The sequence below is a fragment of the Volvox carteri genome, assembly GCF_000143455.1.
Source record: "Volvox carteri f. nagariensis unplaced genomic scaffold VOLCAscaffold_5, whole genome shotgun sequence".
Lineage (NCBI taxonomy): Eukaryota > Viridiplantae > Chlorophyta > Chlorophyceae > Chlamydomonadales > Volvocaceae > Volvox > Volvox carteri.
In genome coordinates this window covers 226,049-237,645 of record NW_003307548.1, presented here as the reverse complement: position 1 = coordinate 237,645, position 11,597 = coordinate 226,049, and the positions used below count along the sequence as shown (strand labels likewise).

The 11,597-nt window shown below is 56.6% G+C and overlaps 1 protein-coding gene across 1 annotated transcript; it reads left to right on the top strand.

Annotated features, from left to right (window-relative positions):
* Positions 1–1,309: 1,309 nt before the first annotated feature.
* On the top strand, positions 1,310–11,092 carry VOLCADRAFT_87286 (uncharacterized protein; the record flags this gene model as incomplete). The annotated part of the gene is made up of 12 exons (XM_002947138.1): positions 1,310–1,537; positions 1,899–2,068; positions 2,416–2,491; positions 3,479–3,568; positions 4,496–4,608; positions 5,678–5,736; positions 7,684–8,654; positions 8,898–8,975; positions 9,290–9,364; positions 9,645–9,917; positions 10,296–10,447; positions 10,834–11,092. 12 exons carry the CDS (start codon positions 1,310–1,312, stop codon positions 11,090–11,092), a joined length of 2,544 nt encoding a protein of 847 aa, XP_002947184.1.
* Positions 11,093–11,597: the final 505 nt, after the last annotated feature.

The following is an 11,597-nucleotide window of genomic DNA, read 5'->3' as shown; positions in this document are numbered from 1 at the left end:
TCATAAAATTGACACATGTCCAGCGGCTGCTGGTTCGAGGCTAAGTGGCTACTGCTTGCACACTCTGTAAATATCTACCACGTTTCGCAACTGCAGAGCCCGTGCAGCTTCCTGAACCCTTCAACCGGTGGGGCCGACAGGCGGATGTCGACCCTGTGGTATGCTGCGGAAAGCCCCAGGTTCCATTTGGGCCCTGGCAGCCGGAGAAATAGTGACCTCGTGGCAGCGGATGAGCCTCAGAGGATAGACATCATGGGAATACGGCAGGTAACGAGTCGTATCGTATGCCTAAGTCCTGTGGTAGGGTAAATGCTGTAGCATGCAAGCCCTGCTTGGGGATTCTCCAACGTGGATTGCTCCCTATGAGGATCAATCTCTCGGTGCAACTGTGCCAATGCAAGTAGCAGTGGGGTTACACGTGCCAATGGATGTTGCAGGCTTGTATAATGCGGTTGCGGTGTATACGGAACAGCGGAAATCGGCAAAATAAGGTATGCATTTGCATTGAGAGATGAAGAGCTATATGAGATGACGTAATTGCTGCGAATTTGTGCACTGTGCTCTGATTTGGCTGTTTACCATAGCCCTTCGCAGGATCAGCTTCGGAAAGGAGCAGCTTGTGCCGTTAGGTTATTTCCGCTTGCCTCGACGGGGCTTGCAGCGCGGGGGATACAGTTGCTATTTACAGAACACCGTAAAACATATTCTTTCCGGCAGAGACTCGTAGCCTCCGCTCTGCTCGTAGCTAACGAAGTGACAACAATCAGCAGGCCATGACAGATGTATTCTTAGGGTCATCAGTGAAGATCCTGTATATTTAATATAAACTAAAATATGTACATGCCGGGTGCGGTATGCAGCGTGCGATGTTGATGTTTGAACCTGTCCGGCTTGGCGACGGGCACACCAGCTTTATTTAACTGCCTCTCTAATAAGTAGAGTCACCAGGAGGGTCCTAAGTGGTGTATTATTCTGTGGTGATGAAGCTGTTACCTGGCTACCCTGCCTCGGGAGCGCTCTTTTTTAACGTACGGGTAAGATGCCGTAATCCCTTCCCCCATGTGTGTCCGCGCGCAGAGTTAGAAACTAACATATCCGAAAAGCCTCATCCATAAGGAACTGTGATAGTTTTTGAGGCTGAGGATTAGGTAGGTCGCAGTCAAGCTAACTGCACAGCGAAGCGACACCTTTAGGGACTTTATCTAGGCATTTAATGCCGAGCTTGCCATTCCTAACTCCAACAGCTTTCTGCTAAAGATCTGGCTTACAGGAAGTGAGTATGTAGTGCTGGGAGAATTTGCTTTGATATATGTCTCGTACGCCTTCGGACACGCTTCCGATGGAGGGCCTGACATATTCTCATGGCTTTCCTCAGGAGCTAACAATGTCAATGGGAGCCGCCATCTGTGAGGTTCAGTACAAGTCCGCGGCGGTGTTTCGTTGCACCGACACAGATTCCCCGGAGCCTATCCTGACAAGTCCAAGCAAATGCGACTTGGATTGCTCTACGCCAGCACCTACACTCGTCTGGGAGACGGTAGGGCCCGCTACCTGCGGTCGTTGTTCAAACTGTTGTTGCGGGCATACAGTAGTAGAAATTTTTGAACCGGAAAGTGGGCAACCTTTGCAGGGCTATGCAAACATGATTGGCTTTGGAAACGAAAATGGTAAGCATGAGTATACAAGCCTCCGGTCGTGTTTGCGGTTACTCGGCCTGACCTGCTCCGAACATTCATATGTAGAAGCCAGCCCGCACCGAAGAGTAATCCTCCTTCCGGGCGCATGGGCCATTGGTGAGGGAGTTCTTTTGGTAAGTATTCTGTCCCCACAAGCTGCTGCAGGATCATGCCAGTCCAAGGCAACACGTATAACGGCCATGAGACACGAATTGCTTGCAGGAGCTGGACGAGACCGACAGCCGAGGCAGTCCAAATTACAGCCTCGGGGGCAGTCCTGACAGCCTTCACGACAGCTTCTCTCGCATGGCGGGAACCCTCACGGCGACCATGGGCAGCTACCTGAGCAACCTTGCTAACGTCATTGCAAGCTGCGCCCTCTCCGCCACCACGTAAGCCCACGCTCAACGCAATTCCCATCCCCCACCAAAAATTTAGAAACTTGCCTTCCAGACTTGGGGAGATAAGGCCCAATGTTTGACGGACGGATGGCCGTTTGACTGAACTGTGTCCCGCACTGCCGCCACCTTGCCATCGCACCTATGTACGGGCGTTTCAGGGCACTAATCTGTTGGCTAGCTGTCGCAGGGATCGCAGTTCCTGCAGCAACGGCGAAGCTAACTTAAGCTGCCACTTGCCACTGCTGTCCAGAAATAATGGAATAACGGACGTTATGCTGGACGTTTCCCCCTCTTGTTCGCAGGGACGTTTGCGGCCCCACCCCATGCCTTCCGCACAGCAGGCCCTGCAGCAGCGAGGTGCTGCTGCCGCCCGTGCCGCTGCCCTCCGCTGGTTTCCACGAATCTTCATCACACGTCAGTAAGAAGGAAGATTGAGTTGATGCATTTTCCCTGTGAGCCCCCGCCTAGGGGGTAGGGGAGTGCCACGGGCCTCGCCAGCCGCACGCACCCCCGTCAAGAACCACACATTGTTGTTGTGCCTTGGCTTATAGATTGTACACATTTTTGGCGCGCACATGCAAAAGCGGCTCAGCCTCGTGGAAGTACGCATTGCTGAAGCCATTGAACCGATTGGGCTGGGCCGAGTAGGGCCCCCCTTTGGGTTCGCTGTCTTGCTTGGTGCGAGGACAGGAAGAGGTCTTCTCTCTCCCACATAGTTGCATGGGATTGTGTCATATTGGTTTTGGCTCTGGAAGAAGAGGTGGGTCTCATCTAGTGTGCGCCGTACCCTCGGCGTACAATTGTTAGCTCTTGTTTTATCACTAGGTACTGGCTTGATGAGCTTCACGCGTGCGCCTGCTGCTTGAGCTTGGGCGTGGGCCCGCGCTGTACTGCTAGGGAAATTATAGGGTTGGTTACATACTGGTGGCTCGATTCCATGATCCGGCAACAAGTCCTTACTGGTTGTACGGCTTTGCTAGAAGGGATTCAAGGGGCGCATCGATCATGAGATGCCTCTACAGCCGTGCCTCGACAGCTTCAATACACGTTCAATGATATTCATGACTGTCTTTATTCCTAGCGCATACATACGAACCCATCCGCTGAGTTCTTTTTAACTCGCTATGGTGTTTGTTTTTCGGTGTTTCCTATTCAAGCCCCAGCGGCATCGGGGCGCGCAGGCGCATCCTGGCAATTGAGTTGAGAAGGTTAATAGCTGACATGGCACTTGCTTAGCGGCCCCAGCCATGGTCGAGTCCTGGGGGAGGCCTTGTTTGTTATATTTGCTCGGCACCGAACCCTTGGTAGCTTCGTTTGCAGGAAGGTGGGGTGACCCTGGGGCCTGGTATTCGCCTCGGAGTGCGCCTCGTGCTGCGCTCGCTCACTTGCTTGTTGTTGCAGTGGTCTTGGGGCTTCTCGGTTTTGTGTATTGACGTTCTGGCAGGCGTAAGGTGGTACGCGGACGTGGAGATTTTGTTTCCGCTTTTAGCTGTGAGCACCAGCTGCAGCTGAAAGGTAATCGTAACATATCGCTTGTTAGCAGGCACGACGTTTGCTGTGGTCTGTGGCGAGGTTGGGGGTTGTGCCGCCGCTGTTGGCCACCTAGGACGCGGGAGAGTTGCTATATGGATTGCACTCCAGACGAGCATTGTGGCAGTGTGCATCCAGGGATGCCGCTGTTTGGGCAGCTCGTGTGGATCTTTCGTCCTGCAACCCCCATGCCCACCCATTGGCGCAGCACCTCATGCCCCGCGTGCAGCCCCGTGCGGTGTTTCTTCTTGTCATGCGCCCTCCGCCTTGCCGATGGAAGAGTCCTGAGAACTTTGGTATCGGGAGTGGCCTGGCCTGCGGCTCCCCTGAAGAGAATAACACTGGATGCTATTTGTCGGGACGGCCCTGAGCTAACCGCCCTGCCACAAATGCCATCATGTTTTCTGGTGGAAGCCGCTAAACACCACTTCCATGGTGGATCCGGCCCGCGGTGGGATTAGCGTAGGTTGATGCTGCTATCTTCTTTGCGTCCAGCAGGCAAGGCGGATGAATGGCAGCCAACAAGGTTTGTGGCGGCGGGTTGCTCGCGTGTGATGCTGTTTGGCGTCGCGTTGATGGAGGCTGGCTGCAGTGCTCGTGTGTGTGTATCTATGCATGTACTTACGTATTACTTAATTGCGTTGGGTGGGAACGGCAGGTCGTGCACGTTTGTGCGCTGTACAGAACTTGAGCTGTGGATATAGTAAATGAGACGAAGCAGACAATCGATGAGGTACCTACTAGTTCGTTTTTTAGGACCATCCCCATCCTCAACCTGAGGCAGTATCAGGCGGATGGGCGCCGGGAGCGGCAATGTCACAGGACCGCACGCTGTGTTGTTGTCTGTCGGTTCCGACATGCTTGTCCTCGTGTGCGTTGCGCCTTTAGGGTTTTCTTCGGCAGGAGCGCTGGGTTTGGTCGACTTGGTCCGGTTTGGATGGGATGGGGCGGCGCTTCTGCTCAGCGTCTCGTAAGGTCGCTTTGTGCGGCCATCTGCGCAAGTGAGCCTGTGCTGGCGCGGATGGGACGGTTATGGCCTGCTTGTGTCCGTTACTCTGATGCCACACTTGCATGCAATGCGTGCGTGCGATAGGGCGCTTGCGGCGATGCCTGCCTATCACCCACTGCTGCGCCCTTGGCTGGATTTGGGGGAAATGGGTTTCGTCGGCCATTCTGTATGGCTGCGCTGGCGATACCAGCGGTAAAGTAGTTCGGCGGTGTGCTTAGGCTATCGTGTCCTAACGCTATGCACCGCGCTTATACAGTCGTGCTGCGCAGTGTTGTTCGAGTGTCCTGACTCTGCAGTCGGAGATTTGATCATAGCTGATGTTTTCCATTTAAGAGCTGCGGTTCTATCGTACATGGCGTGATGCTGGATTGTTCGCAGGGTTGTGCTTCGCCTGCTTCTGCGGTGTTTGAATGATTAGTGTAGACGTGGAATCATCGAAATAGACATTCCTCTTTGTCCTGGATGGAGAGGAGCAAGTTTAGGATTAGGTTTGTGAAGTCCGAGTATGAGTTAAGCCCTGCTGTCCGTTGTGCTGACAATCGGTCCAGTCCATCCTAAGGAATGAGCCCAAGGAATGACTTCCTAAGCAATTGGTCCAGGAAATGATACTACGGATGGAGCTTCAGGAGATCGATTGCACCTGGATTGGCAAGATAAGGGTTATAGTTGGCTCGAGAGGGTGGCCTGTAGATGCAATATTAAGGCAAAACCAGTTGCCGCTAGCAGAAGTAAGCGATTGCCTTTTCATCCGATTCCCTCTTTACTCTTGGCCTTTTCGTTTTTGCATGGATGGAAATTATTCAGGGCGTGGCAGTGTTCTTGTGGCAATAGTGCATTTCTCGGGGCTGGGTATAATGTGCTATGATGTGATGTCACAAGAGAGGCAGGTGAACGCAGAGTTGGGAGTTCGAGATGCAGTCTCGCCAATTTTGACATTCCTGGACGTAACAATTCGGAGATGCCCCTGTGTAAATGCCTCCCAGTGCGCCCTGGCTTCGATCTGCTTTCTTTTCTAGGACTTAAAACCTCGACCGAATCCTATGCCTTGTGGGGATGTGCAGGATTACCTGCAACCCAACCGGGGGCTCGGGCGCGACCGTGCAGATACGTAGTGTGAGAGGTGGGAGATTTCGGGTTCTAGTTCCTCATCCCTGAATCTGGGAGCCATTGCATTTCAAGCTACCAAATCCAGGAAGTTTGCACAGCACAGAGGATCGTTCATTCCGGACCATTGGCTGCGGGCTAAACCATCGATAAACCCGGCATAGGCTGCAGTAGGGTTGCTGTAGCCATGCCTCCCGCTTCGACCAGCTACTGTCCCTCAAACCATTCATAAAAAACAAGACACGTGCCGTCTGTTTTCCTCCCCAGATCATCAGCAGGTCGCAGATCACAAAGCTTGATGACATGAGTCGGCCACGGGCTGTTGTTTCCTGTTTGATGGACGCCGAGCGGTGCAGCGCTTTCCTCTGGGAAGCAAGCGGCTGGGCCCCTCAACCCACACGACGCGCTACGTGGGCCGGAGCATTGCGTTAATAGCTGATCCGACTCTCAAGCGACGTGTCTGCCTGGAGTGCACATGGAGTAGTTGTTGCGTATGGTTTTGACTGTCAGGTGCTTGCACGAGTGATAGGCTGCGTAAGGGTAGTATAACTATTAGGTTGGCGCATGTACAAAGCACGCAAGGCGGCTAGCATGCCTTGGCGTGCACGTCGACTAGTTTAGTTCAGGAGATTAGGACTCGGGCCAATTAAATTGGTACTTCCATATGCCGAACCGATGAGTCTATTGCTTAAGTTGGATCAGGTTGCGTAGCATTTTCAGGTTTAACTTTTCGGACAGTCCTCTTGCCAACTTCGGCGCCTGAGTTTACTCCTCACAGCGCTAATTGAATTAGTTGGAACAGCATTGCACTACAAGATTTGTTATGCCTCATCCTTGAGTTCCGGCCTCCGAGTCCAAGAGCATCAACGGCCTAACGGACGATACGACACATTACTGCATCGCTGGCAACCAGAGCGAACCGCAATGGATCAAGGGATATTGATATTTCCTCTGTCATCCTAAGTAGTACAGTATCCGGGCAGTTTATTACTAAACGATTTTTTGCTTTTAGCAACATCGCGGCACGCCTTGATACGCAGATGCACATAGTAAGTATCTGTCTTAAGATATCGTAACTCCTCTGCGCCGGCAAGTAATGTGCGCGCCGCCTGCCTTTGCAGGCCTGGGGAGCCGTTCATGGCCCTTTTTTGGCTTCATAGAACGCATAAGTTAACATCGAACGCCATAAGAGGGGCATGTTCTATCTTGGCCAACTGGTCCTTTACATCGTTTGTGCCATCGGCAGGAGCCCAGCAGCCGCGGAACGCTCTATCCTTAGCTTCTAGGGGCCCTGGACAGGGGCTGCCAGCGCTCTCATTACCAGGCCTGTGTCGTGAGCTTTCCTTCTTAAGCATGACGACGATGCGCCCACCCTTACGCGCGGCGGGGCGTGTTCGCCGCGCCCGGGAATCAGGTCATACCAGCCTTGAGGGTGATGGCGATGACTCGCAGCCATCATGTTCATATGGGGCCCATCTGCACAGGGGCTCAGATGGACAATATCGGAAGGGGGAAATAGGCTGTCCTCACACTCCAGCCGCCGGGCTGGCGGCAGGAGCATTTCCTACTTTCAAAAAACGGGAAAGGAATCTGTGCGAGTCCTTGAGTACAGACTACATTCATCCTCAAAGTGACGAATCCTGCCGCAACCCATTCCGACGAGAAGCTCAAGACCAGCAACAGGAGCTACCTCGTCACACACAGCATCAACAGGGCCAGCAACACGAAGATGGCACTCAAACACTTTCCTCGCTCGGTGGCAAGAGCGCGAAGCGGCGAGCTGCAGAGGCTCTGCTAGCAGCCCGTCTGGGGGGGGCTGTCTCTCCGGACCTGAATCCCCACCTCCCCTATGCCTTAGCTTCCGCCTATGTGCATCTACCACGGCACTCCTGCGTTCCTGCATGCTGCCTACATTTGGCATCCAATCTGTATGCCGTCGGTAGCGTTACTCCTGCCACTGCAGTCAAGGGCCCCAGCTGCGGCTGCAGCTGCAGAGACGCCGGCGGCGGCGGCGGTCGCGGCCACCTATCGTCCTGCAGCGCCGTCGTCGAGGGTAATTCCTCTGACGACGGCACGACAGCCGACAATAGACCTAGCGTGCCCGCCGCTGCCGCCGCCGTCGGGGCCACGGGTAACACCACCGGTGACGACGACGGTGGTAGCGCTGCTGAGGTAGCGAGTCATACCGATGTGTCCACTGGGCTATCGGCGTTACAGCGGCAAGTGGACTCGTTAGCGGCTGCCGTGGTGTTCGGGAAAGCCGGCAAGGCCGCGGCCAAGGCGGCCTTGGAACGTGACCAGGCGCGGCTATCACGTTTGATGGCGGGCACTGCCGCCGCGTCGCATCCGAATGTGCAGGGGCCGCCGCCGAAGCGAGCAAAGCCTAGCCTGTCAGCGGCTGCAACGAGCCTGGGTGCGGGCCTGGAGGCAGCGGCAGAAGCTAAAGCGGCCTCGCAGCATGAGCGGACGCGGCCATCACGGGCGGTGACAGGTATTGCAGGCACGTCGCGGCCGGCTCTGCAGGTGCCGGGGCCCCCGCCGAAGCAGGCCAGCCTGAGCCTGTCGGCGGCCGCAACGAGCAGCTTGGGTGTGGGCCTGACGGTGTCCGCAGCGGCGGTGATGCAGCCGCCGCCTAAGGCGGCCAAAACGACGGTGCCGCCGTGCGACCCAGCGCGGGGCTGCAAGGCACGACTGCAGGAAGCGGCGGCAGCCACTGCTGCGGCACTTAAGCGGGCCCGCTCCGGATCTTCATTGGCAGAGGAAGGCAGCAACGGTGGGGGAAGCAGCCCGGAGCCTGGGCAGCTGGCAGCAGCAGCAGCAGCGGGAGTGACGGCTGCGGCGGCGGCGGCGGCGGCTGCAGGTCCTGGAACCGCTGCAACAATGGACCCGCCGTGGTGCGGCTTTGAGGTCACCCTACCCGCGATCAACTGGCAGGTCCGGCCGCGTCCCGCCCCGCAGGCACCGCACCACGTTATCATGGGCGCTAGGAAGTGTATGGAGGCAGTTAGCGGAGTCTCCATTCCCTTTCGGTTATGAGAGGAGGCTAGCAGTCGAACCGTTTATGGGGTGCTGTGATTTGGCAACGGTACAAATATTGCTCCACCCCGATTGGCCCTTTCCTTTCCCTCTTGCCATTTGGTACTTCACGACACTGCACTGCGGCCCCGTCTTCCGCAGGCCGTATTTGACGAGCCTCCAGGGGCGCTGCAGCGCTTCAGCCTGGCGAAGGGCTACGAGAAGCTGCTACTGCCGCAGGTGCGAGCGTGTATCGGCGGGTGGGTTATGGCCTGTTGGGGGCTGCTGGGTGGGGGCTGCCGGGTGGGGGAGAGACCTTGACATGGCGAGCGAGGAATGGGCTTGGGAGGTCCCCGCAGTCCTTCCCTCTCCATTTCCTCTGCGGGGGGACTTTGTCCTGCTCTGTTTCTGGCACCGTAACCTTCGGCCGGTGTGTATTTTGATTGAGGCTGGAGCGTCTACCAATCACAGCACCTGTCCTACTATCAATCGTCCCTTGAAAGGGGGACGCCTCACCAAATTGGCCCATGTCCCCTTGTTGCCGTATGGCATAGGGTGTGGTGACGTACGTGGTGGAGAACGAGCGCCACTTCGGGGAGGCCCTGCGCAACCTGAAGGCGGGGATGCAGGTGCGGCTGGAGGGGGTTTACCAGGTTCCGGATACAGGTTCTTGGGTATCAACCACGTGTTGCCATGGCCACTGAATATGCCGCCGCCGCTGCTGCTACTGCTGCTGCTGGGTCTGTCATGTCGCTGGGGCCAGCTGGTCCACAGGCCCCCACCTCCCGGGTAGATGCATATGTTTTGAGCTGGGCGGCCCTTTCGATCTCCGCTGAGTCCGCTTGCTGAGTTCACCGGCTGGGTCGCCAATAATCCACTGCCCCTTCCCCGGCCCTTACCAACACGCAGGACCGGCTAATCGCGATCGATCTGGAATGGCGTCCTGAAACCGTGTCGGGCCGCGTGTCTCCCGTGGCCCTTCTGCAGCTGTCCTCCGCGTCTGTGTGTGTGGTGGTTCGTACCTGCTGTATGGGCTACGACCTGCCGCCCGCGCTGAGGTCCTTTTTAAAGGACCCTGCGCACGTGCTGCTGGGCTTTGGGTGGGACTCAGCGGATGAGTTAAAGATGCAAGGCACCTTTGGGATAGGGCGTGCGGACTTTCGTCGCTTCTTAGACTTGCAGGTGCAGGAGGGCCGGGGAGGAGAGGGAGCGAAAGAGAGCAGTGTTTGCGACAAGGGGGAGGGGGTCAACGGGAGGGATAATGGGAGGAGAAGGGGAGGGGGGAGGGTGGTTTGGGACGAGGAGAGACGAGAAGGGAGTGGGAGGAGGGTGTCTGGGTGTCCGGTGCTATACACAGACCTGTAGATGTACTGTATGCCGCTTGCCTATTGAGGCTGGCGAATCGCTTCCGCTCCATTACCATAACTTCCTCCCGCGCCTGTCTTCCAGGCGGGGATTTTCCACCGCCCTGACCCGTCTTTCATCTGGGCCCTTTCTGTCTTCCTTTCACAAGCCCCTCCCACCCTCCCTGTGCCCACTTGCATGGGTTCCCGCGTGCAGGAGGTGGCGGCCAGTCTGGGTTACCACGGCTTCGGCCTGTCCCGCCTGTCTCAGCTGGTGCTGGGTCTCCCTCTGCACAAGTCCAAGGCCATCAGCAGATCCAACTGGGCGGCACCACAGCTCACGAGCCACCAGCTCAAGTACGCCAGCCTGTGAGTCGCGGGGCCTGCGTGTGTGCATAGCCGCGGGCAGCCAGAGAGCCGCAACTGGAAATGAGACCGACGCCGCCTCGGCCGATCTGCATCCGACCTGCTGAATGTCCCCTCACTTCTTTTTTGCTTAGAATTATGCGAGGGCATCTTGTTTAGGGTTTTAGGGTTTAGGATGACGGGCAGTTTATATAGCACACCAAGTCACCTAGGAGCCATCTTGGCCACAGCTTCTCGGCCCGTACCTGGATTGCACACACACATTCCATGGAGTCCACGGTCGTTAGCGGGAACAATCCCTGCCTCCCTGGAACCCGGTCCTCATCACCTGCACTTGCGCCGGCACCCGCACTTGCTTGCCCTGCCCTCCGCCACCTCGTTGACCGCAGCGACGTCCTAGTGGCGGGGCAGCTGTTCCGGGCTCTGCGGCTGTGGCACTCCTCCCCCAGTCCCTGCGCGGACTGCCGCAGCCACATCGGGGAGCTGCAGCTGCCGGGACTCATGCGCTGCGGCAACCCCACCTGCACCGCCCGCCCCGCCACTAACCTGCAACACCATCGCGACCACTGCGCCGCCACGGGCCACCCCGCGCGGTTCGCGGCGTGCAGCACGTGCGGGCGGGTGTACGAGCTGGGGGGTCCGAGCTAGAGTCGGTAACAAGAGACTGTAGGGTTGTGGTCGTGGAGGGCTGGGTTGGGGTGGCATTAGGAACGGGGATTTGGGTTTTGCGGCAAATCCAGGGCGGACAGACGGGCGGCTGGACACAGTGCTTAACCGCGGCAATTGCCTGAGCAGGACTGAGCGCAAAATGTTTGTCAGAGTAAGGCAGGCTTTTGGTTCCCAGCCCTTTGTTTCCCAGCCATTTTTGGTTCCCAGCCATTTATTTTGCGTGTGAGGGTGGAGAGTCGTCGTGACAGGATTGGTCCCCTGTTTGCTTGCGTCCTGTGGTTTAGGTAATCCATGTGGACGGAAAGGCAGATTTGCGAGCTGCACGGAGTTGCCGTTACAAGGGAATGGCGTGAATATTTGTTGTCCAGATTCCTAGCTGAAGTTGAGAGTTGAAGAAGGGAGGCGTCGAGTGATGGCTATTCTGTTTTGTTGGGGCTGCGAACCCCAATGATTCGTCGTCACGGGTGTGTGGAGCTGCAGCGGG